The sequence below is a fragment of the Lipotes vexillifer genome, unplaced genomic scaffold, assembly GCF_000442215.2.
Source record: "Lipotes vexillifer unplaced genomic scaffold, Lipotes_vexillifer_v1.1 scaffold283, whole genome shotgun sequence".
NCBI lineage: Eukaryota > Metazoa > Chordata > Mammalia > Artiodactyla > Lipotidae > Lipotes > Lipotes vexillifer.
Window position 1 is genome coordinate 617,569 of NW_006789004.1, and position 23,141 is coordinate 640,709.

General features: G+C 43.8%; 1 protein-coding gene across 1 annotated transcript in view; it reads right to left on the reverse strand.

Moving 5' to 3' along the window:
• Positions 1-2,696: 2,696 nt before the first annotated feature.
• Positions 2,697-23,141, reverse strand: part of ONECUT1 (one cut homeobox 1) — a 38,679-nt gene continuing 18,234 nt past the window's right edge. The window contains exon 2 of the mRNA XM_007461911.1: positions 2,697-3,029. Coding sequence (XP_007461973.1) covers positions 2,740-3,029 — 290 coding nt within the window. The 3' untranslated portion in view covers positions 2,697-2,739. The remainder of the gene's footprint in view (positions 3,030-23,141) is intronic.

Consider the following 23,141-nt stretch of genomic DNA (forward strand, 5'->3'; position numbering starts at 1 on the left):
CCCTGGTTGGGGAACTAAGATCCTGAATGCTGGGAGGCGCAGCCAAAAAAAAAAAACCATTATGGTGGGAATATTAAAAATGTAGCAATATTCTTTGAGACTGTGTCTACACAGTACCAAAATAATTGGTTGAAAATGTAAATCACAGATTAATCTGAGGGGGTTATATAGGAAAAACAAAGCAAAAACATGGTTGTCTGAATTCAACTTTTGTTTTTCCTGGGGTATTGAATTTGGTAAGATTGTGTGTAGACACAACTTGAATTTCCCTGCATTTAAAATGCTCATGTTTTAAATAAATAAGGCTTTCCTCCCTCCTAAATGATAAATACATTATACAGCTGTACCCTGGCCCCTTCCTTTCCTGGAGAGAGAGAAAAAGTTCATCAGTTTTTTTCTTTTTCATTTATGTCATTGACAAGATTACATTTTTAGCAAATCTCAAAGGGTGGCCATTTAAATCATCTCTTTTAATAGCTGAACTATAATTGTGCCATATTTAGAAGGGAAAATTTAAAGATGGAATTTGGGGCGAGATTAAAAAAAATACTAAGACAAAATGTGTCAAGGCAAATGCACTATTTCATCAAAGGCGAAGTATGTCTTGGTTTCCTTTTCTCATCCCACAGCAGACATGAAGGAGACACAGATGGCTTGTGGGTTTAGCCTCATCTCTCCAGGTGCCTGCTGCTTCTAGACCTGGACAAGATGCTGAGATTTGATCCTAAGGAGTTAGGTTTTGTGTCAAAATAGTTTAATTTTTTTCTTTAGCATTTTTACAAATCTCAATAAACAGTTTACTGTTGAGATAATATTTAATTTTATATTTCTAGTTAGGTGTGGTGATTAAGAGTACCCAATTCTTTACCTATTAGTACAAAAGGCGTAGACTTACGTGAGTTACAGTTCAACTGAATCCAGAGAGAATTTTCCTGGGAATCAAGCAATTCACTTGGGTACTACCAGAACAACTGTACTACTGTTATTATTATTATTATTTTTGCCTTGATTTCTATAGCCCTGGTTAAGTGATTTGGAAAAATAGAAATTTAAAATTTTGTATTTGTAAGTTCAGGTCTAGTTTTTAATCTGTCCCTGTTAGAGAGTGGAATCTATGTTATAAAATTTCCAGCTTAATGTAGTAGCAAGAAAGAATGTAGTATTCTTTAGAGGCTATGCTTAGTGAAATAAATAGCTTTCAAGGTCTTGGAACCCAAGGTCTTGCCTTCCACTAGAACTCTTGCTTTTTCTATGCAGTTCCACCATTTCTCTGTTGCACTTGCTATTTTTATTGGTGTCCAAGTCACAAAATGTCTGGGGTTGGCAATAAAATCAGTTGATTATATTTTCAGGATATAATGGACTGCATAGTTCATTTTAATAATAATGTTGGTCTGCTTATTTTGTGTGTTTGTAAAGTATTTTAAATAGGTATTTGGTGTCAAATGCATAAAGCAAATTTAAGTCGAATTAACCTAAGTATGGGGTCCTTTATTCAGTGGCCTTTTACTAAAAAGCATTACTTTGAACAAATCTTCTAATTTAGTTACCTGTCCTGTTAAACTTAGTTTTCTAAGTTTACAAATCAGTCCTACTTCAGAAGAATCCCCAGGTTTTCTCAGCTATGAACAGACCATAGGATCATGTCTATATGTTTACTTAAGTGACATTTATGGATCCTGAAAGGGAGGGTGCCATCTGGATGTATATGTATACTGCACTGACCTCTCTGTTATGATATTGCTTCCCTGAAGCTACATTCTTTCTTGCCAGTTCTGAAAACTAATATTTCAAATGCTTCAAGAGTCATAAATAATAGTCATGATTCTACATGGTATGTGTATTACAGCTAGATCAGTTCATACGTATAACTTTACATAGTATCTTGTGTAAAAATAGCTTTGGTTATTAAAATCATTGCAATAAAATACCTGCACTATAATATTGTGTTCTTTGGTACCTAGGTGATTTTCTTTTTTAATGGATGGACTCTTGTTTCATTTCTTAAAAAATATCTGAACAGTCCTTAACAAACAAAGAGAATGCACTGGTTTAGGTGTCATTCAAATTTCTTTGCTGAGTTTGAATCTGCATTTAGGTCACGGGCCTGCAGGTTCAAACGCTAGGCTAGACGAGCAAAATCACACTCCTAAGCCAATGAACTCAGACAACCCCACACTATGTTGGTTGCACTCCTACAGCACAACCCTTCCTGAAGACCAGCCCTGCCTAAGTCCCTAACCACTGGTGGTGGTGGAGGTGGTGGTGGTGATGGTGGTGGTGGTGGAGGTGGTGGTGGTGTGTGTGTGTATGTGTGTATATTCATGCACATACCCACACACAGTACTGAGACACCATACACCTTCGTGGCGCAGTGGAGTGGATGAGAAAGTCTGATCTTAAAGAGGTCCACTCAATGGCTCAAAATCACTATGCTCCAAACCACGAGACAGCCAAGCACAGCGAGGATGATCATGGACTAAAGCTGTAAGATCCAGTGGTGTCTTCCCGCTAGTAATTTTTCTTGCCAAGTCATCACCTGGCTGAAGTGTGTGTCTCCGAGCAAAGTCCGAATGCAGGTGAGCTAAGTCTTTGGTTTCTTTGGACTATAAATAACACTTTGTTTTTTCTTCAAATATTTCTAAGTATAAACCTGCTATCTTGAGGTCCTGGTCTTTAAAAAAATTTTTTTTTTCATTTAAAGCTTTTCCACCGAGGTTTCAGTTCGTGGTTATTCCTTCATGCTTTGGTACAAGTGCTTGATGAAGATGAGTTGCCCGAATTGGAGCTGCCCTCGTCCTGCCACTTGTCCAGACTCCTCCTCCTTGCGTTCATGAAGAAGTTGCTGACGGTGCTCAGCTCCAACCCCAGCTGCTGGGAAATGGTGATTTGCAATTCTTTGGATGGACGCTTATTTTCCTTGAATATTGCGTGTAGAGTTCGACGCTGGACATCTGTGAAGACCAGCCTGGGCTTTTTGGGTGTGTTGCCTCTATCTTTCCCGTGTTCTTGCTCTTTCCTTTTGCATGCTGCAAAGAAGCACAGAGGGTGTTAGCAGAGACTGCCTGGGAGAATCGAGAGTAGAAAGGCACAGCCCATAAAATCTGTTAGGCACTCCTCATGGCCACGTTCTGTCTGCTGACCTCTGACTTCAGCACCATGGTGGGCTGCGAGGGAAGTGTACCAAAAGCATGGAGAGTGAGAAGAAGGTGGAGTTTTGTGAGTCCTGGGCATGGGTCCTGGCTTTGATGAGTATCTGTATTTTGTTGGTGGTAAATCAATTAACCGACACCTGGGCCTCGATTTCTCATCTGCAGAATGTTGGGTTTTAGACAAATGAACTTACTGTTCGAATTTTTATATCACTATCTGTAAAGTGGATATAAGAACATCTATCTTGCTGGGGGTGCTAAGCATATATGAAATAATATGTAAAAGATAATGTTAACTAAAGTGCTTTACAAATGCAAAGTTTTATCACCTAGAAGTGGTTGTAGCCCTCAAAGGCTTTACGGTCTGCTGCTAGTGGAATACTAAGAGTCTATGTGAGGGTCTAAAAACCAAATAAAAAGGAATTGCATTTACTCCCCTTCTGATCTTTTGTGTTTCCTAAGAAACTGTATGTAAGAAAAGTCTGTACCGTGTCCTACCATGACCATCAAACAGTTATCCACTGATTCTTCAGTGGAACCAGGACTTGGCGAGCTGTGGTGAAACCCACTTCCTCAACACTGGGGCTAAACCTGTGACATTAGCCTCGTTCACCTTTGGGGTCTCCCTGTGCCTCTCTTTTGTTCTTCACGAGAGTCTTACTCTTGGAGTCCCCCTCTTCCCTTACCTCATCCCCACTGAGAAGGCGCATTCCCTACGCACGCCTTTTGGTCCTGCACCATGAAGCTGCCTCTAGGCTGCTAGAGCTATTCTGGTTCATCATCCCAATGTGGTCCTCATGTCCGCAGGTTTTGGTGCTGGATCAGGGTCTCCTCACCTCAGATGCTGTAATCCTCTTTCTCGCCTAATGTAGATCACTAGCTTCCACCTGCCAAAGGGGCACTGAATTGCTAATGACTCCCTCCCCCTCCCCGTCCCCAATCTCCACCATCAATGAATCCCTGCAAGCCATCCCCAAATAACCAGGCAACTCAAGTAAGAACAGTGCTCTGGTTAGCTCCTATGCCCTAACTCCAATCAGCTTCCGGTCCCGCAGCTCCCCTGTGTAGGGGTTCTGGGGCAGCCATGGCTACCTTCACACCTGGCTGGCTACACTCTGATGTGTGCTCCAACCACAGCGAAAGGCAGACAGGGCAGGGCGTCTTCCTGGAAAGGCAGACAGGGCAGGGCGTCTTCCTGGCGGAGGTAGGGACTGTCGCTCTTTCATGTCGCCTCCAGCTGGCTGCCCTGCCTACTGCTCTCTCCTGCTCCCCGCCCCCACCCCCGTCCTTTTGTATTCCAGGTTCTCAATTCCTCCTTAGATGGTTCACCAGCTCTGGCTAGATGCAGCCTCTGTACTCTCCCCAAGTAGCCCTGCTCTTCAGCCTGCCCCTACCTTTCATTCCCAGCTGCTCCACATCGTGGATTCCCCTAAGGCCTTAGGTGCCCGTTAGCACAAATTAGCTAGGCAATCAGAGCAGCTAAAAAGCTAACGGCTAAAGGGTGAAGAAGCCTCCAGTTTTTGGAGTCCAATCTAGGAGTCTCCAGGTATTTTTTGGTTTTGGTTTTTGCGGTACGCGGGCCTCTCACCGCTGCGGCCTCTCCTGCCGCGGAGCACAGGCTCCAGACGCGCAGGCCCAGCGGCCATGGCTCACGGGCCCAGCCGCTCCGCGGCTTGTGGGATCCTCCCAGACCGGGGCACGAACCCGTGTCCCCTGCATCGGCAGGCGGACTCTCAACCACTGCGCCACCAGGGAAGCCCCAGGTTTTTTTAATCATGTGCTATTTAGTAAAAAATGTTTTGAGTATTACATTCCCTTACATTATTTCTTTATAAATGATATGCATGTGTTACTATACTACTGTATTATTATACAATAGTATCATTAAAAAGCATACACAAAATATAGAAAATTTTAAAGGGGTAAAATAACATAAATAGACATAGAAATTCTCTTCTACAGGTGCATCAGCTTGCCCAGGCCCCAGAGTGCATTTGCCTAACTCCAGGGACCACAGGTCCAATATATCAGGAAATATAAGAATAAGAGTTTCAGAATGGACATGAGGGGAGACCTCAGTCATAAAAGAGAGATTTTTAGGCTAGTCAGGTCTTCTGGTACCTTTTATAACACATTCCATAGATCACTGGCTATGCCCTTTGCCCACCGTGATGGAAAGCACCAACATAATGGTAAAGATTTATTAAACGCCCAGCTCCCTCAGAGCATTGAGCTATATATACTAAACTAGGTGAGAGTCCCCAAATACAGTCCCTCCCCACCAGGAACCCATAGCCTTCACTGGGCAACTAGATTAAGTCCCTGAAAAAAAAAAAGCTGACTAGGCTGAAGTCAAGCCTAGTTAGTTTGAGTCAGCCCATGTAGACACAGCTTTATATAATACGGATACACATGGCTGGTTGATTCATTCACTTACATTCAAAGATGAATATAACAAGCCTTTCTGTTAAGGAGGTCAGTCTAGTGGTTATGTAAGCAAATAACTGCAAGAGCATGAAAAGAGTATACGGGATATTATCTCTGCTTGAGGATATTAAGGAAGGCATCACACAAGAGGGGTGCTTACACTAGGCCCTAAAGGATGAATAGGAGTTTGCTAGTGAGAAAACTAGGAAAAACTCATTCCCAGCAGGGGGAACAGCATTCGTGAAGGACTGATAAGTAGTAATAGATTGGTAGTGGGGCAAGAGTACATGCAAGTACATACATACTTCACAGGTAGACAGAGATCAAATTTGAACTATCTTGTAGGTAAGGGTTTGAGTAAGAGTGTCGTGTGATTAAATTTGGGTTTAGAAAAACCCCTCTGGTGGTGGTGTGGGGGATGAATTGGAAAGCATCAAGATTCAGGACCAGTACGCTGTGTATGCCACTCTGACCCCCTTCAGGACCAAGGTACTCACTCATTCTTGTACCTGCTGGAAGAGGCTGGTGGCTCTCAGCTGAGGTCCATACTGGAAATTGCCCTTGGCCAAAGGTTATGCCACCCTGGGGTGCAGTTGGGGGACTAGCCACACCCAGTGGGGGATGGGGGGAGTAGGGGATGGGAGTATGGATGGTGGAGGTTGAAGACAGTAGGGATGTATTGGTTTAAGGCTCCCCCACCCCAAACCCTTGCATCAAGTAGGGACAACTCTGAAGGGTTATCTAGTTCCAGAGCACCTTGTAGGATTGGTTGAGGCTATTTTTGCAGCTACATCAAAGTTCAACTCCATCTGCCTGGTCTTACTTCCTCCACTCCCCCGACAGGGGTTAATCTCCATAGCCCTCTTCGATAACCTTCCTGCATGCAAGTCTCAGAGTCTGTTTCTCAGAAAACCTGACCTGAGACAGAAGCCAATTAGAAAATCAGTGTAACGAGGACCCCAAGATAGACAATGGCAGTTGAAGACGGAAAATAGGAAGCAAATTTAAGAGCTTCTTGGAAGGTAGAATCAAGAGGAATCAGTAATAACAACCTGGCTGGGAGGCTGGAGTTTGGAACATCTCCCAGGTTTCTGACTGGATGGTAGTAATAAGGCCATTAGGGAATGCAGATGGAGAAATGAGTTTTATGAGAGGAGTAATCACTTCTATGTGGGACAAATCCATTTGAAATGCGTGTTGGACATCCTGTTAAAGATCTCCAGTAGGTGGTCGTCCAGCAGACGGCAGGATATATGGGGGCTGGAGCTCAGGGAAGAGATCTGGGTTAGGAATACAGACTGGGAAGTCATTAGGGATCTAGATGGAAAATTGCACAGAACACATACCTATGGAAAAATAAATAACTGAGCATCGGGTGCAGACTCAACTTATTTGTCATTCAAAAGGCAGAACATAGACTTCCCTGGTGGTCCAGTGGTTAAGACTTCGCTTTCCAATGCAAGGGGTGAGGGTTCGATCCCTGATCAGGGGGCTAAGATCCCATATGCCTCACAGCCAAAAAAACAAAACATAAAACAAGCAATATTGTAACAAATTCAACAAAGACTTTAAAAATGGTCCGCATCAAAATAAATCTTAAAAAAAAAGGCAGAACTAAGGGAAATCACAAAGAGATATCTATTTTCTACATAAGTAGGGTATCTGAATGACTTCAGTGTGGTCCTTAGCTTTTGGCAGGACTGAGTGGGCTGAAGCTACTCCAGAGCCACCCTTTCCCAAATGGCATCAGAGGCATGATATTGCCTCAAATAGAGTTACTTGAAAAGATGGTTTGCAGGCCAAGTACATTTAGAAAAACCTACTATATAGCCTCTTCCTCAAAATGCGTAGTACGTGGGCTTCCCTGGTGGTGCAGTGGTTGAGAGTCCGCCTGCCGATGCAGGGGACACGGGTTCGTGCCCCGGTCCGGGAAGATCCCACATGCCACGGAGCGCCTAGGCCCGTGAGCCATGGCCGCTGAGCCTGCGCGTCTGGAGCCTGTGCTCCGCAACGGGAGAGGCCACAGCAGTGAGAGGCCCGCGTACAGCAAAAAAAAAAAAAAAAAAAATGTGTAATATGTGTTTAGCAAATATAATTTTGTTTCCCAAATTTATTTAATTCCAGAACCTTGTTTGGTAGAGACTATCAGTGTCTCATATAATACTAATGTTGTGGAAATGCAGTTTGGAAGTTCCTGACCCGAGCTCTCAATGTTAGAACCTGGAAAGTGGGATTCTCCTGGAGCAAGGAGCCTGGCAGACTCATCATGTCCCTCCAGGGCAGGCTGGCATAGTGCCTGGCTATAAAGGGAGCTCAGTACCCATATGGGTGCTGGATGGGGTGTCTGTGACTAAATGTGTGTGGTTTTACCTGGAAAGAACTTTGTGCAGAAGTTGGAGTGGCTGAATAAGGAAGCAGAGATATCTGTAGAATGGAGAATGGACTAAAGCTTGTTGACAGTCAGTGGGTAACCTCAACAAGGTGCCCAGGAGGAGCAACCCACAGAAATAAAATCATGCTTCTAGAAGCTTGTACAGAATTATAGTTGTGAGACCTGTTAAGAGAATATAAATGAGAGCAATGCTTTGGCATTCCCATGGAATTCATTTCAAGGTAGAGGTTACCGGGCTTCCCTGGTGGTGCAGTGGTTGAGAGTCCGCCTGCCGATGCAGGGGACACGGGTTCGTGCCCCGGTCCGGGAAGATCCCACATGCCGCGGAGCGGCTGGGCCCGTGAGCCATGGCCACTGAGCCTGCGCATCCGGAGCCTGTGCTCCACAACGGGAGAGGCCACAACAGTGAGAGGCCCACATACCAAAAAAAAAAAAAAGGTAGAGATTACCCATTATAAGGTAGGCAATCAGCAACTGGTCCACACAAGTGTGCAGTGGAGAGAGAGAGAGAGAGAGAGAGAGAGTGGGAGCAAAGTCTGACAACAGGAACTGCTGCTTAGGGAACAGCATTGCATGTGTTTTATGGGAAAGTTATACTTTTTTGTGTGGGTGTACAGTTTTCATTAAAGATAGAATAGTTATTGTAGAACAGGATTAAAGGGAAGAAGATTCCTGTTGCACGTGTAAGGTAGTACTGAAGAGGAAGAAGACCCGTCATGAGTCACCTCCATGAAGGTGGGCCAGCAGATACGTAGTGGGGCTGTCTTAGGTGACTTTGATCTTCTCTGGGAATGAGGTCACCTACAGTCAGTACTACATGGGAGACAGAAGCAGACGTGGAAGACGGTAAAAGGCAGAGAATGATTTTGTGCACCACAAGAATAAAAGATTATAAAGAATTTTTTTTTTTTAAAAGCAATGCATGAGGCTGTGTGCAAAGGACAAGCTTTCATCTCAGGCATGACTGGGGCCTATGCTTTGCCCATAGTTGGCAGGACAGAGCCAAGGGTATTTCAAGAAATATGAATTCTGCAGGATGTTGAAAGGCATTCCATGAATATTGAGTTTCGAGGTCAGGCAGTTTGGGAAATGCTGAGTTAATTAATGATTAAGCAAGCTTCTTTAATGCAGGACTTCTCAGAGCCTTTAATATGCTAATGTGCACTGATACTTTCTAGCATATGGGGTCTCCCAAACTTATTTGATTAAGCAACTCTTTATTCAGGGAATTTCTGTCAGGAATGGTGTTGCTTAGAACAGTGTCTCTCAAAATGTGGTTGCCAGACCTATGTTGGTCTGTAAACTGTTACTGACCTGCAGCAAGATCAGAAAATTGAGAATAAGCAATTAGAAAGTTTTGTGGCAGTTTGACATTGTTACAACATTCCGTGATTACTGTTCTAGTAATACATTTTTTATTGTATTATCAAAACTATTGGTCCAGAATAGATGGAAATTAGAAACAAACAACTACTCCTTCACTGTTTAAGAAGCCCTGTCTTAGAATACACTTTATAAAACATGATATACAGTAACATCCTAGAATCGGCTGTCAGCCAAGCATTTGTATATCAACTTATATTCATTTTCTTGATTTAACGTCACAAAGGACATTACAACATCTAAACTGCTGATTGAACTATGCAAAAGTCTGCCAAGAATTTGTCTGGGAATAAGCAGGCACATTGCTCTACACCTGAAAACAACACAACGTTGTACATCAACTATAGTTCAATAACAATTACAAAAACAAGATCTGTTGTACCAAATTTTAAAAAATAAGTAGGCACAGACATGTGGGCCTGGGAGACATTTATAAAGCCAGACGGACTTACAATACAACTTCTTAGATGAACATGGGCTCACAGGACACAAGCTCAAGGCCCAGCTCTGTGGCCACTGATAGATGTGTGATCTTGGGCAAGTCCATCGCCTTCTGGAGCCTTAGTTTACCCAGCTGCAAAATAGAGGACAATGGCCTTCTTTCCTCACAGGATTATAATAAGCGTTAATAAGATAAGCTATGCTGAAGTGATTGTTAAAACTATGAACGCTTAAGAAGTGTTCTAGATGTTTGCAAATTAATTTTCAGATCCTTCCTTTTTTCTCTGGTCAAGATGCAAGTATAAACATTGAATTTACACAGCAGGCTCAGGTCTTTGCTCTATCTCTAGCCTGTGGTATAAACGTGGACACATGACTTGATCTATTTTTCTGCATCCTTTCAATGAGCAGGCAGTATTCTAAGGCCCCTGCAGGCTTGAAAGCCCTGTGAGTCAATAAATACACCCCTGCAGTGTCTTTCCTGGTTTCCAAAGTCTAATATTATCTCAGTTAAAAAATTTCCAAGGTAACCTTACTCTGTCTTTTAGAATATATAGCCACTATGTTGACTATTCCATTTCACCTTCTCCATCCTTATGGCTTCTCAAGAAGAGCAGGTAATGGCTCTGCAGGGACACCAGCCAGTCCTGCAAATAATCCAGATCCACGTTCACCTGAATGAAGGCGATCAAACACAAACTCACATTCCTCACAGTTGCTTCGACCTCATAAGCTTTAGAGATCAAAACAATAACAACAGCAGCTACCACAGACCCTGCGAACAGTTATGCATTTGCCCTCCTAGGACTCTGAGCCATTAAACAATAGGTACTCTATATTTTTACTAGTTTCTACTTTTTCATTAAAAATGTAGGAGAATTTGCTTAACTTGCTTCCTGAGGTTCTTGGCATATTTGTCCCAGAGTTGGCTGCTTCACATAGGATGGAATTGTGGATTAGAAGAGGCTGTCTTCTTGGGGGCAGTAGTGTATGTTTCAATGTGCCCTTATGGAAGGAACGCCAAAGGTCCAGGTAGAATGAGGGTGTACGTTATATTCCCAGTCTGTGAGGGAGGAAGGTTCTGTAAAAACACTGCTCTAGTTGTCCAAAGTTTTGGGTTCTGGCTCTGTCATTAATTTGTTGAATGGCTGGGTTTAACCCCTTAACCAAGCTGGATCCATCTTCCTTAACTGTATAATGAAGGGACTTGACTAAATAACTTACAACCCCTTCTAGGTGCAGCTCTATGACTTGACGTATGTAAAGTCAACATGACTCCAGAGGGAAGATGTACAGTTCAGATTTCTATGTCATAAATGGGCACTCGGAGAAGTGTGAGCATTGAACGGTTCACTCTAGCTGGCCCCTCCCGGGCCCCCTCCCCCCTTTTGTAAGGCCATCCCTGTGCCACCACCTCCTTCTCCCTCCTGGCAGGCAGTGGGGAGAGACTTTAGGGGCGGAACACTTGCAGAAGAGGTAGGAAAGGGAACAAGACCTGTGTGCTTAGTAAACAATACTACCAGGTAAGACCCGAAAATTGAACTTCATAAACTGTAATCACAATTTGTAAAGGTCCTTTAGAAAATTTTCACTGATCTTAGTTATACTGAAGAGGAATATGGAGAAATGTGTGTGTGTGGTGGATGCACAGACAAGTGACCGGGGAGCCACAGTATCTGCTGGAATAAGATGGGGATGCAGCCAGACGAATGGTAAGCCATGGGTCTGTCACTTTAGAGACATTATTTAATTTTAGCAACAGCTCTGTGAGGCATCTAATCTAATAGGAAATTTGGGAATTTAACCTGAGGAGAGGACAGTTTGGGCCTCAAGTTCTGGATGGTGAATCCTAGAGAGGCAGGATGAAAGGCCTGCACGGGCAGGGCTAAGACAGAGCCAGGCCTGGGTGATTCAAATCACATTTATTTGGTAGTCTGACTCTAAGGGACTGAGGAAGGAGACTGTATGCCTGCAGCTTCCCCAATCACATGTGGCTTCTACCCTGAGAGTCCTTGCACTATGGCCGTGTACTTCCTCCATACAACTGCTCCAGGGTCTGCTGTCCTAATGTGATTGAGGCGAGGTGGGCCAGGGAGCAGTAAGGGAAAGGGCTGGGATTCCAGAGCATGGTGAAACTGCCCTGTCATCTCAGAAGGCCTGCTAGCGACGCAGTGTCTTCCCCCTGAAGGCCGGTGCCAGTGCTGAAAACTGCAACCTGCAGGGCCAAGGGCTCTTGAATAGGTAAGCCTGCGATGTCCCAAGTCACTCAGGGGAGGTCCGGCCTGGATTTGGAGGAAGCGGGTCCAGGCAGCTGCTAGGGCCCTCAGCTCCTTTGCTGCTCCAGTGTCTCCAGGGAAGGTAGGGTGCACTGGGAAGGCAAAAAGCACACTCTGAAATTCTACCCAGATTCCTGACCGACTTGGTATTAACATTCCTGCACACCCTGCTCTGGAGAGCTTGGGGCTTCGGGGACAGAGAAAAAGGATAAAAAAGCAGCGGGACCAGAATAGGCAAATCCATAGGGACAGAAAGAAGTTGGTGGTTGCCTGTGGCTGAGGGGGGAAATGGGTGGGACTGCTAATGGGTATGGGGTTTCTTTTTGGGGAGGTGATAAAAAGGTTCTAAAATTGATTGTGGTGATGGTTGCACAGCCCTGTGAGTATATTAAAAATGACTGACTTACACTCTTTAAATGGGTAAATTGTATGGTATGTAAATTACTTCTTAGTAAAACTATTTAAGAAAGAAGTAGCTGGGCGTGCACACAGGGTGAGCCCTCTGCTCTCACTTCCCACTTGCCACCGAAAGGAAACCTCTTATGGACGGTGGCAGGGACAAGGGGGGTTGCTGTTCATGTCTACTGAGCCCCCAAACACTGTCTCTTGACAGCTGAAACTGCTTTTCAAAGTAAACTCTAAAAGACAATACATGTTCGTGGAGGAACAAGCATGCAAATAAAACAGATTTCAGTAAAACAAGAATGGAGGAACCACGGAAGTGAACTTGGCAGGTTCCCAAGCCCATTTTACAGGCCAGCACCCATCCTGGGGAGATCACAGAGCCAGTGGGTGGGCTGCCACAGCTTCAGGATTAGAGCTCAGACTCCAGGAGTGCTGGGTCGTAGTGTTATCTGCTTTGCCTTGAGTTACTGTGCTGTCCTGAGCATATTTTTATAAGCCAGGCCCCCAGTTGTTTTGTCAGCTCTTAAGCAGCAAATTTGGAGAACACAGTATAAAGTACAATTTGAAAAGCTACTCCAGTGAGTTCTAACTGATATGGCCACGGGCAGCCTTTACATGGGAAGGGAACTCCTGCACAGACTATCTGGAAACAGTGATGCCCAGGAGAGGGAGGTGGGGCCGATACAACCTGCTGGACACAAGCTAGCTTTTCTGGTATCTGTGACTTTGTGGGTAGCTCAAGCACCTATGGAAACTCATCTGGGCATGAGTGTGAAAGACCTAATAAAAACATGCAAAGAGCAGACGTTCTTAGTCAAGAATGATCACTATAACTCACCCCTGTACCTTGCTTTATGGTACTTAAATCACCTCCATTAAACCTTCCCACGTAATCCCCACAAAACTCAGGTGAGGTAGAAATGGGTATTATGTCTTTTTCTGTAGGTGAAGAAACAATGTCAAAGAGGTGAGGAGACTCGCCTATGGGCACGCAGCTGGCTCATTGGGCGACCTCCAACTCCACTGTGTCTTGCAGGCAGATGCCAGCATGGCGGACGCATCATGAAAACTTTCCCCAGGATGGTTACACGGGCAGGAGTAGCTGGCGAGGGGAGCCCGGGATCCCAGAGCCACAGTGTGTGCGGTAGGAGCAGGTAGCCGGCCAGGCGGCAGGCCTGTTGTCAGCCAGAAGGCTCTGGCTCTGGCTGAAAGGATGGCAGTTGGCCCATCCAGGAAATCGGGCTGCATGGAAGTTGAGATGAAGGGAGCTCAGGCCGGGAAGGGCACGGAAGACCCACGCTGGCCTGGGAGGGGGACCAGAGTGAGTCTAGCTTCAGTAGCGGGACAGAGGAGCACTAGACGCTGTCTCACTGTGGATATCGGCTCTGAGAGGAAGCAAAAGAAAACTGAGCTGACCCAAAGGAGAAGGAAAGATGGGAAGCAGCTAAAGCCAAGAGAGGTCTGCTGCATCACACACAGGTTGGAAGAGTCGCCCGAACCTCTCACAACCCCACCCTGTTTGCTTCTATAACTGAGCTGTCCAGGACAGAGACCTGCCATCCCTCCCATCTGCTGCCTGGAGTCCTTCTGGAGACAGCATATAACATATTTCCATCAATCTCTCTTCTCTAGGGACAGCTCCACAGCTGTAGCCCAAGAGGTAGGGCTATTGGACTTTGTGATCAAAGGAGGGCAGAGGCTGCCTGGGCCTGGGGGGGATGGAAGAGGATGAGCTGAAATGTACAGCTGCTTCCTCTGTGCTAAGCCACACACATGTATCACCTTAGGATGTCACTCAACAACTGTGGGAAGCAGGTGCTATTACAGCTGTAGGCTGCTTCCCTGGGCAGCCCCACTGTTCACAGGTGCCCACGATCTGCACTTCTTCTGATCTCCACCCACCTGTCTGCCTAACCTGGCTTTAGACTGAGCATTTATTTAAGAATAAAATCGTGGTGGTGGTTAAAGAAAAAAAAGTTTACGTTTGTTTACAAACGCACAGCCTGAGGCTCAGAGGTTAAGGGATTGGCCCAAGGTCACCTTAATAGTAAATGGTGGATCTGAGAAAAGTGCCAGGGCAGGGTCCAGTGACAGTGTGGAGGTGATGGTGTGGAGGAGGCGATGGTGTGGAGGAGGCGATGGTGTGGAGGAGGCGATGGTGTGGAGGAGGCGATGGTGTGGAGGTGATGGTGTGAATGAGGTGATGGTGTGGAGGGGGTGATGGTGTGGAGGTGATGGTGTGGATGAGGTGATGGTGTGGAGGGGGTGATGGTGTGGAGGTGATGGTGTGGATGAGGTGATGGTGTGGAGGGGGTGATGGTGTGGAGGTGATGGTGTGGATGAGGTGATGGTGTGGAGGGGGTGATGGTGTGGAGGTGATGGTGTGGATGAGGTGATGGTGTGGAGGGGGTGATGGTGTGGAGGTGATGGTGTGGATGAGGTGATGGTGTGGAGGGGGTGATGGTGTGGAGGTGATGGTGTGGATGAGGTGATGGTGTGGAGGGGGTGATGGTGTGGAGGTGATGGTGTGGATGAGGTGATGGTGTGGAGGGGGTGATGGTGTGGAGGTGATGGTGTGGATGAGGTGATGGTGTGGAGGGGGTGATGGTGTGGAGGTGATGGTGTGGATGAGGTGATGGTGTGGAGGGGGTGATGGTGTGGAGGTGATGGTGTGGATGAGGTGATGGTGTGGAGGGGGTGATGGTGTGGAGGTGATGGTGTGGATGAGGTGATGGTGTGGAGGGGGTGATGGTGTGGAGGTGATGGTGTGGATGAGGTGATGGTGTGGAGGGGGTGATGGTGTGGAGGTGATGGTGTGGATGAGGTGATGGTGTGGAGGGGGTGATGGTGTGGAGGTGATGGTGTGGATGAGGTGATGGTGTGGAGGGGGTGATGGTGTGGAGGTGATGGTGTGGATGAGGTGATGGTGTGGAGGGGGTGATGGTGTGGAGGTGATGGTGTGGATGAGGTGATGGTGTGGAGGGGGTGATGGTGTGGAGGTGATGGTGTGGATGAGGTGATGGTGTGGAGGTGGTGATGGTGTGGAGGTGGTGATGGTGTGGAGGTGGTGATGGTGTGGAGGAGGCGATGGTGTGGAGGAGCTGGGGCTCAGGTATTCCTCAGGCACAGACTGGGAGGACATCAGAGAATCACACCAGCTTTCACTTTCCATGGCTCCTGAAACAGCCCTTTTTGTGTGATTCTAGACTATTCTTAGTTCTTCTCCTCGCAAGCTTTGTCTTCTCTCATTTTTTCTGTGTTCCCTGTGGTACAGGCTGAACATGAGACAGAAAGGTGAACTGAGAATCCTGTTAAATGAATGCATTTTCATACCCCTGTGATACTTGCATCCATCCTCTTGCTGGCCATTCACTGTCACATGCACACGTTTTCCTGGGCAGAGGCCCAAGCTTTTTGAGACTCACCAGAAGAGACACGACCACCTGACCCTTCCCTCCTCGAAGCTCTTTCCCGGCATTGCAGCTTCAGAAGAACCGGTGGGAAGAAAAGCTGCTGCCTCGCACCTGCTCCTTCAGTCAGTAACAAAAGGTAATGTGGCTCTTTAATGAAAGGTTGGCTCAGGAATTCTGATTTTTAAATTCCTAAACTTCTGTTAATGCCTGATCCATTGGGGTTTTATTACATCAGTCTCCCTCATCTTAAAGAGCCCCTCAATAGTTTGGGCTATAATAATAATAATTGGAAATATGTGATATCGATGCCCTAGTTATGATGTTGATTCTGCAAAACAGTCAAAACAAATGGCAGACCTGATGAATTACATGCTTATTATGCATTATTATCTCATGCAGGCCTATTGTGAATTGTAAGTCTTAGCTTATTGATCCCATTTCTTTAATTAATAGCCATATATAACACTTTATAATATTCACAGCAATTGGAAGTTATAAAATGGAACTCCTTAAAAAATAACCTACAATTTTGACTTTTCGCCAAGTCATCAGACGTTTTTCACAGTTAATTTCAAATTAGTGGTTTTCCTTGTTTGCATTTCTGGAAAGTCATCTGTAGAGTCAATTGTAAATGCTGTTCTCCCAATGACACATGTAGTATACAATTGGCTTCACAAGGGTCTCTAGTAAGCTTGAGAGGAAAGCCCTTCTTGGCCGCTCCATTAAGATATTCAAGGACCTTGACTCTCTGACCCCAATCACCTTTTCCACTTCACTTCCCACAATTGCTCACCCACCAGCCACACTGAGCCACACTGTTCAGAAGTCAGTCCTAAATACATTATGAATGTTCACACCTGTATTCCTTTGCTCAAGCTGTTCCCTCACCCAGAATGTCCTTCCTTCTCTTTCTTGTCCCTATGTAATCAAGGCCCAGCTCAATCATTTCATTTTCTATTAAGGTTTCTCGATCCCCTCTCTCATCTGGGGTGAATTTTGGTCTCCTGTGCCTGTAGAGCTCCCCAGATAATTAGTTATTACCTACCCATCTCTCTCACTAGGAATCCATGAGTTCTGTAAGAGTAGCCCATGGATTATTTCTTTGGCATACTCAGCATCCTTGTTGGATAAATAAGACAGATGTGGCCCCAGAGAACATGGGGAGACATCCGAGACACAGTCCTTTTAAAGTCCCCAGGTGATTCTAACACATAGGCTAGGCTGAGAACCACTATTCTAAATTAGTGCTTCTCAAACTTGAGTGTACAAACTTGAGTCATCTGGACATTTCGTTAAGATGAAGATTCTGATCCAGCAGGTTTGGGAAGAGCCTGAGATTCTGCACATTTAACGAGCTCCCAGTTGCTCACTGCTCAGTTGCTGGTCCAGGATGGCACTCTGAGTAAACAGGGTCTAGAGTCCACAGCAGAAATGGTAAGGCGTGGGTCAAATACGCCAACATCACCTGGGAGCATAACGGGGAGGCTTGTTCAAAATGTATATTCCGGAACCCTATCTTATCCCTACTGAATTAGATCCTCTGAGAGAATGGGATTCAGAAACACACATTTTAAACAAGTTTCCCAGGTAATTTAGAATAAAGTTGGAGGAGATTCTGTCATTAACTGATAGAACTTCCTAATGCCAAGGGGCAGAGGGGCGGCTGCTGTGGAGCTGGAGAGCATCCCCTCTGGCAAATGAGGGTGCTTCACACCCATGCCTCCCTCTTCCTCCTGGTTATCCACCAGGCTGGCAACAGAACAGAAACAAATAACTGGGAGCTTACCTTCTTTTACATCACACCTCCACACGCATGCTGACAAAAGGACTGTGATTAGTCTGCACTGCACCTGTTTTATGGTTGCTACATTTAGGATCTTTTAAAGTATTATTTTACATAATAACATGTTGGCACAAAGGCACGCACACACACACATCACAAACCTGTTCTGCATATTTCAGGCTGTGCTTCTCAAACTTTAGTATGCTTTAGAATCATTTAGAGAGCCTGTAAGAAGACAGATTACTGGGCTCCTCCCCTGAGTTTCTGAATCAGCAGGATTTCTAGCAAGTTCCCAAGTGATGTTGGGGCATATGAATGGGGGAAGAATTGAAAATGAATGTTACAGAAAAATTTTTTAGCAGGTGTGTTTATTTTATGGGTATGGGTGAAGCAATTTTGAAATTATTTTAGATGTATTTCAGGATTGAGCAAATGAGTAAGTGTGCGTGTGTGCTGGGGGGTGGATATGTTATTGAGTGCCAGGGTTCTCACTGTAGAGGAAGGGACACACAATTATGGAATGAGGGTAGGCAAGAAGAAATCCTACAGGGATGTACTGCAATTAGATGTGGAGGTACTTGTGCGAACTCATGATTTTAAAAATATGTATGTACGCATGTTTATGTGCACGTGTATATTATATATGTATGAGTGCATATGTATATTTGTGGGGTGTGTGTGTGTGTGTGTGTGTGTGTGTGTGTGTGTGTAAATATACATGCATATTTTTCCTGGATTTTTCTGAGGCGGCCAAAAAACAAAGTCATGCTACTAGCCATGAGCACACCTAGTGACCAGGCCTTCTTGGTCTCTCATACCATTCCCCACCAGAATAAACCAGGGCTCATCAAGGAAAGGGCAGATTCTAGGGCTGGAACAGGGTAGGTAACAGATGAGCTTGGAACATCTTATTATGATGCCAGAAAGTAAAAGAAAAAAAAAAATGGAGGAGAAAGAGGAGGGAAAGAACGATGGAAACAAGTCACAAGAACACAGGAGCCAGATTAAAGGGGCTCCCGCTGTCAAATCTGAGACAGCTTGAGCACCAAAAGAGGTAAGTACAGAACTGAATTAGAAACCATTGGGAAAAAAGGAATGTGTGAATCTTATCCAATAACAAATGGATAAGTAAACGAGAGAGAAAGGGCTCTTGCTCACAGAAGAAAGCTGAGAGCTGACTGTCAAACAAGGCAGGAGCGCCGGAGATGGAAAATCATTTTGAAGCCATCGTGATAAACAGGTCAGGCAAGAATCAATAGATGCTAAATCTGTGGGGAATTCTGATGAAGAGTAGGATATCTGCATATCCTACTTAAAGTATCTCCCCACAGACTGCTTATTAGCTGTAAGAGAGAAAGAGAAAAAAATATGTGATTATACAGTGGAGAAATTAGGCAACACCTAGACCAAGTGATCAAAATTAACTCTCCAGTTAAGTGGGAGACAGACAGACTTCATGGGCCTCCAGATGTGATCCCCTGAGAAGGACACACCTCACCCATGCAGCTTTCTAGGCAAGAAAGCACCGCCTCAATCTAATCACGAGGAAACATCAGATAAACATAAAATGAGAAATATCTTTTATTTTTTTAAAGTAGGGACTATATTCTTCAAACATTTCAATGTTATAAAAGGTTAAAAAAGGCTGTGGAAATGTTTAAGATTAAAGAAAAGAAGAGATATGAAACTTAATCCCAGACTGGATCCTCTCCTGGAGAACAATGCTGTGAAGGACATTACTGGGTCAACGGACAAAAGTGAACTGTGGCTACAGAAGGGAAGGTTCATACTCGTGGAAATACATTCTAAAGTATGTAGGGGTGAGGGGCCATGATGTATATAACGTACTCTGAAACGGTTCATGAAAAAAAATTCTGTGCATTTGAGAGTGAGAGAGAAAGAGAGATTGACAGAGAGAGAGAGAGAGGGCATGCATGTGTGCACAAATGATCAAGCAAATGGGGCAAAATGTTAACAACTGGTTAACTGGTGGGTAAATGGTTTATGTTCTTATTTTATTTTTGCACCTTTTGAAAAATTTGAAAAAACTTCCAAATAAAATTTTCTTAAATCATGCTTTTGAATAATATTAATGACACTGACATAAGTTTGACTGTAAATTCTTTATGAGCTCAATTTCGTGAAAAATAAAAATTAAAAATGTATCTTATTTATGTAATTTTAAAAAGCTAGAAGGAAACAAACCAACACATAAACAGGTATCATCTCTGGGTTATGGGATTATGGATGATTTGATCCTGTCGTATTGTTTATAGTGTTTCATATTTTCTAAAGTTATGAGAGAAAAATTATTTTTGAAAGAGGAAAAAAAATATTCAGAAAAGTTCTGCGTATGTTGCTGACTGCTGTGCTATTGACTGATAATAGCAAAAACAAAACAAAACCAAAAACTTGAAATCATTGAAATGTCCAATGAAAGGTTGTTGGAGAGGTTATGTAAATTATGATGCTTCTGAAATATTATATAGTCATAAAATTTATGTTTGCCCAATCAATTTACGGACCAACCTAAGCATCCAAAAACAGGGGATTGGTTAAATTATAGCATAGCTGTAAAACATAAAATGTGCAGAAAGCTTTCTGATCCAGAGTGCTCCAGGAGCAGAGGGAAGGCTTTGACCTCTTTGCTGTCTTGCAAACTGTAAACACCCTATCTATACATATCTGCTAAATGAATAAGTGCTACTCGTGAGGTATTTGGGAGGAGGCAGGAATGGTGGAATTACCAGGGGTTTTTATTGTCTCCAGTTTTCTTTTATGTATTTTCAAATATTCTATCATAAATTTAATAACATGGGATTTTTAATTTAAAAAGTTATAATATAGTATGTATGGATCATCCCATTGAGAAGAGATTGGAAAGATATTCACAAAAAGGGGGTTATCTCTGTTTGGGGGTGTTATGGGTGATCCTTGTCACCTTTTTTCTTGATTAGTAGTAATAATTTTACAAAGAAGTTATTTTTAAAAGGCACTGGACCATCATTAAAAAGTCTACAAATAATAAATGCTGGAGAGGGTGTGGAGAAAAGGAACCTTCTTGCACTGTTGGTGGGAATGTAAATTGGTGCAGCCACTATGGAGAACAGATGGAGGTTCCTTAAAAAACTAAAAATACAGTGATCATATAATCCTGCAATCCACTCCTAGGCATATATCTGGAGAAAACTCTAATTTGAAAAGATACATGCACCCCTATGTTAATTACAGCACTATTTACAATAGCCAAGACATGGAAGCAACCTAAATGTCCATCGACAGATGAATGGATAAAGAAAATGTGGTGCAGGGGCTTCTCTGGTGGTGCAGTGGTTGGGAGCCCGCTTGCCCATTCAGGGGACGCGGGTTTGTGCCCCGGTCTGGGAGGATCCCACATGCCACGGAGCGGCTGGGCCCGTGAGCCATGGCTGCCTCTCTTGCCTTTCAAATTCATGCAGACTCTACTTGTCCTTCAAAAAGGAAAACATCCTGTTTTGGTTAATGGGCTTTAAAAAAAAAAAAAAAAAAAGAAAATGTGGTGTAGATATACAACGGAATATTACTCAGCCATAAAGAAGAATGAAATAATGCCATCTGCAGCGACATGGATGGACCTAGAGATTATCATATTAAGTGAAGTAAGTCAGACAGAGAAAGACAATATCATGCGATATCGCTTATATGAGGAATCTAAAAAATGATACAAATAAACTTATTTACAAAACAGAAATAAACTCATAGACATGGCAAACAAATTTGTGACTACCAAAGGGGATAATGGGGTGGGAGGAAGAGATAAATTAGGAGTTTGGAATTAACAGATACACACTACAAAATATAAAATAGATGAACAGCAAGGAACTGTTGTATGGCATGGGGATCTATATTCAGTGTCTTGTAGTAACCTATAATGGAAATGAATCTGAAAAAGAATATATATTTTCTCCATCTCTGCTGACAATGGCAGGCAATCTGACCCTCATCATCTATTGCCACCCTCCTAGCTAGTCTCCTGCTGCTGCTACTTCTATTGGCTCACACTATGCTGCCTTTCAAAAGCACAAGCCTGAAAACTTCATTCTACTCGACGTCACAACTTCCTTCAGCTCCTGCTGTCACAGACCCAAGTCCCTTGGATGGCACAGGCAAACAAGATCCTATGTACTCTCTTTTCAGTCTTCTTTCCAATTTCCTCCCTGCTCCCACATAACTGTTTTCCTGCCTATCCCAGCACTCATCAAGGACATTGTAAGTATTTGTTTCCCCGCACATGTCCTCCCGTGAGCTCCTCCAGGATACGGCACGTTGTGCCTCTTTTGAGCCCCAGTACTTAGCCCAGCACCCTTCACAGAGGAGGTACTCCATCAGCCTGAGGGCAAATGAAGGAAAATGGACCTTCTGAATGATGTAATATGACCCTCAGTGACTTGAATGGGCACATGAATTTCCTAGGGATCTTGTCAAGGTGCAGGTTCAGATTCAGTAGGTCTGGGGTGGAACCTGAGAGTATGCATTTCTTAATGTTCTGCTGCTGTCTGGGAACCACACTGAGTAGTAAGGACCCAGAGAACAGTAAGAGTTTTTCAGATGGAGGAGAGTATGGACACAACCATTCTTATAGGAATATTGAATTTTTTTAACATCTTTATTGGAGTATAATTGCTTTACAATGGTGTGTTAGTTTCTGCTGTATAACAAGGTGAATCAGCTACACATATACATATATCCCCATATCTCCTCCCTCTTGCGTCTCCCTCCCACCCTCCCTATCCCACCCCCCTAGGTGGTCACAAAGCACCGAGCTGATCTCCCTGTGCTATGTGGCTGCTTCCCACTAGCTATCTATTTTACGTTTGGTAGTGTATATCTGTCCATGCCACTCTCTCAGTTTGTCCCAGCTCACCCTTCCCCCTCCCCGTGTACTCAAGTCCATTCTCTACATCTGCATCTTCGTTCCTGTCCTGCCCCTAGGTTCTTCAGAACCTTTTTTTTTTTTTAGATTCTATATATATGTGTTAGCATACGGTATTTGTTTTTCTCTTTCTGACTTACCTTACTCTGCATGACAGTCTCTAGGCCCATCCACCTCACTACAAATAACTCAATTTCGTTTCTTTTTATGGCTAAGTAATTAGGAATATTGAATTTTTGAGTGAACTTTTAACGTCAAAAGAGATAAAAGAAGTAAAATATTATATAATGATATAATATTTATATATATTATATATCATTAAAAAATATACGAAAAGCTATGGAACTATAGGTTATTCCAGAAAAAGGGTAAAATAAATAACAAAGGGGCAAAAATATAAGTCATTTGCTCTTAAATTCTCTATATCAATATTCTTTTTTTAATAGACGTATAGCTGATTTACAATGTTGTGTTGGTTCCTGGGGTACAGCAAAGTGATTCAGTTATACATATATATATATATATATATATATATATATATATATATATATATATTT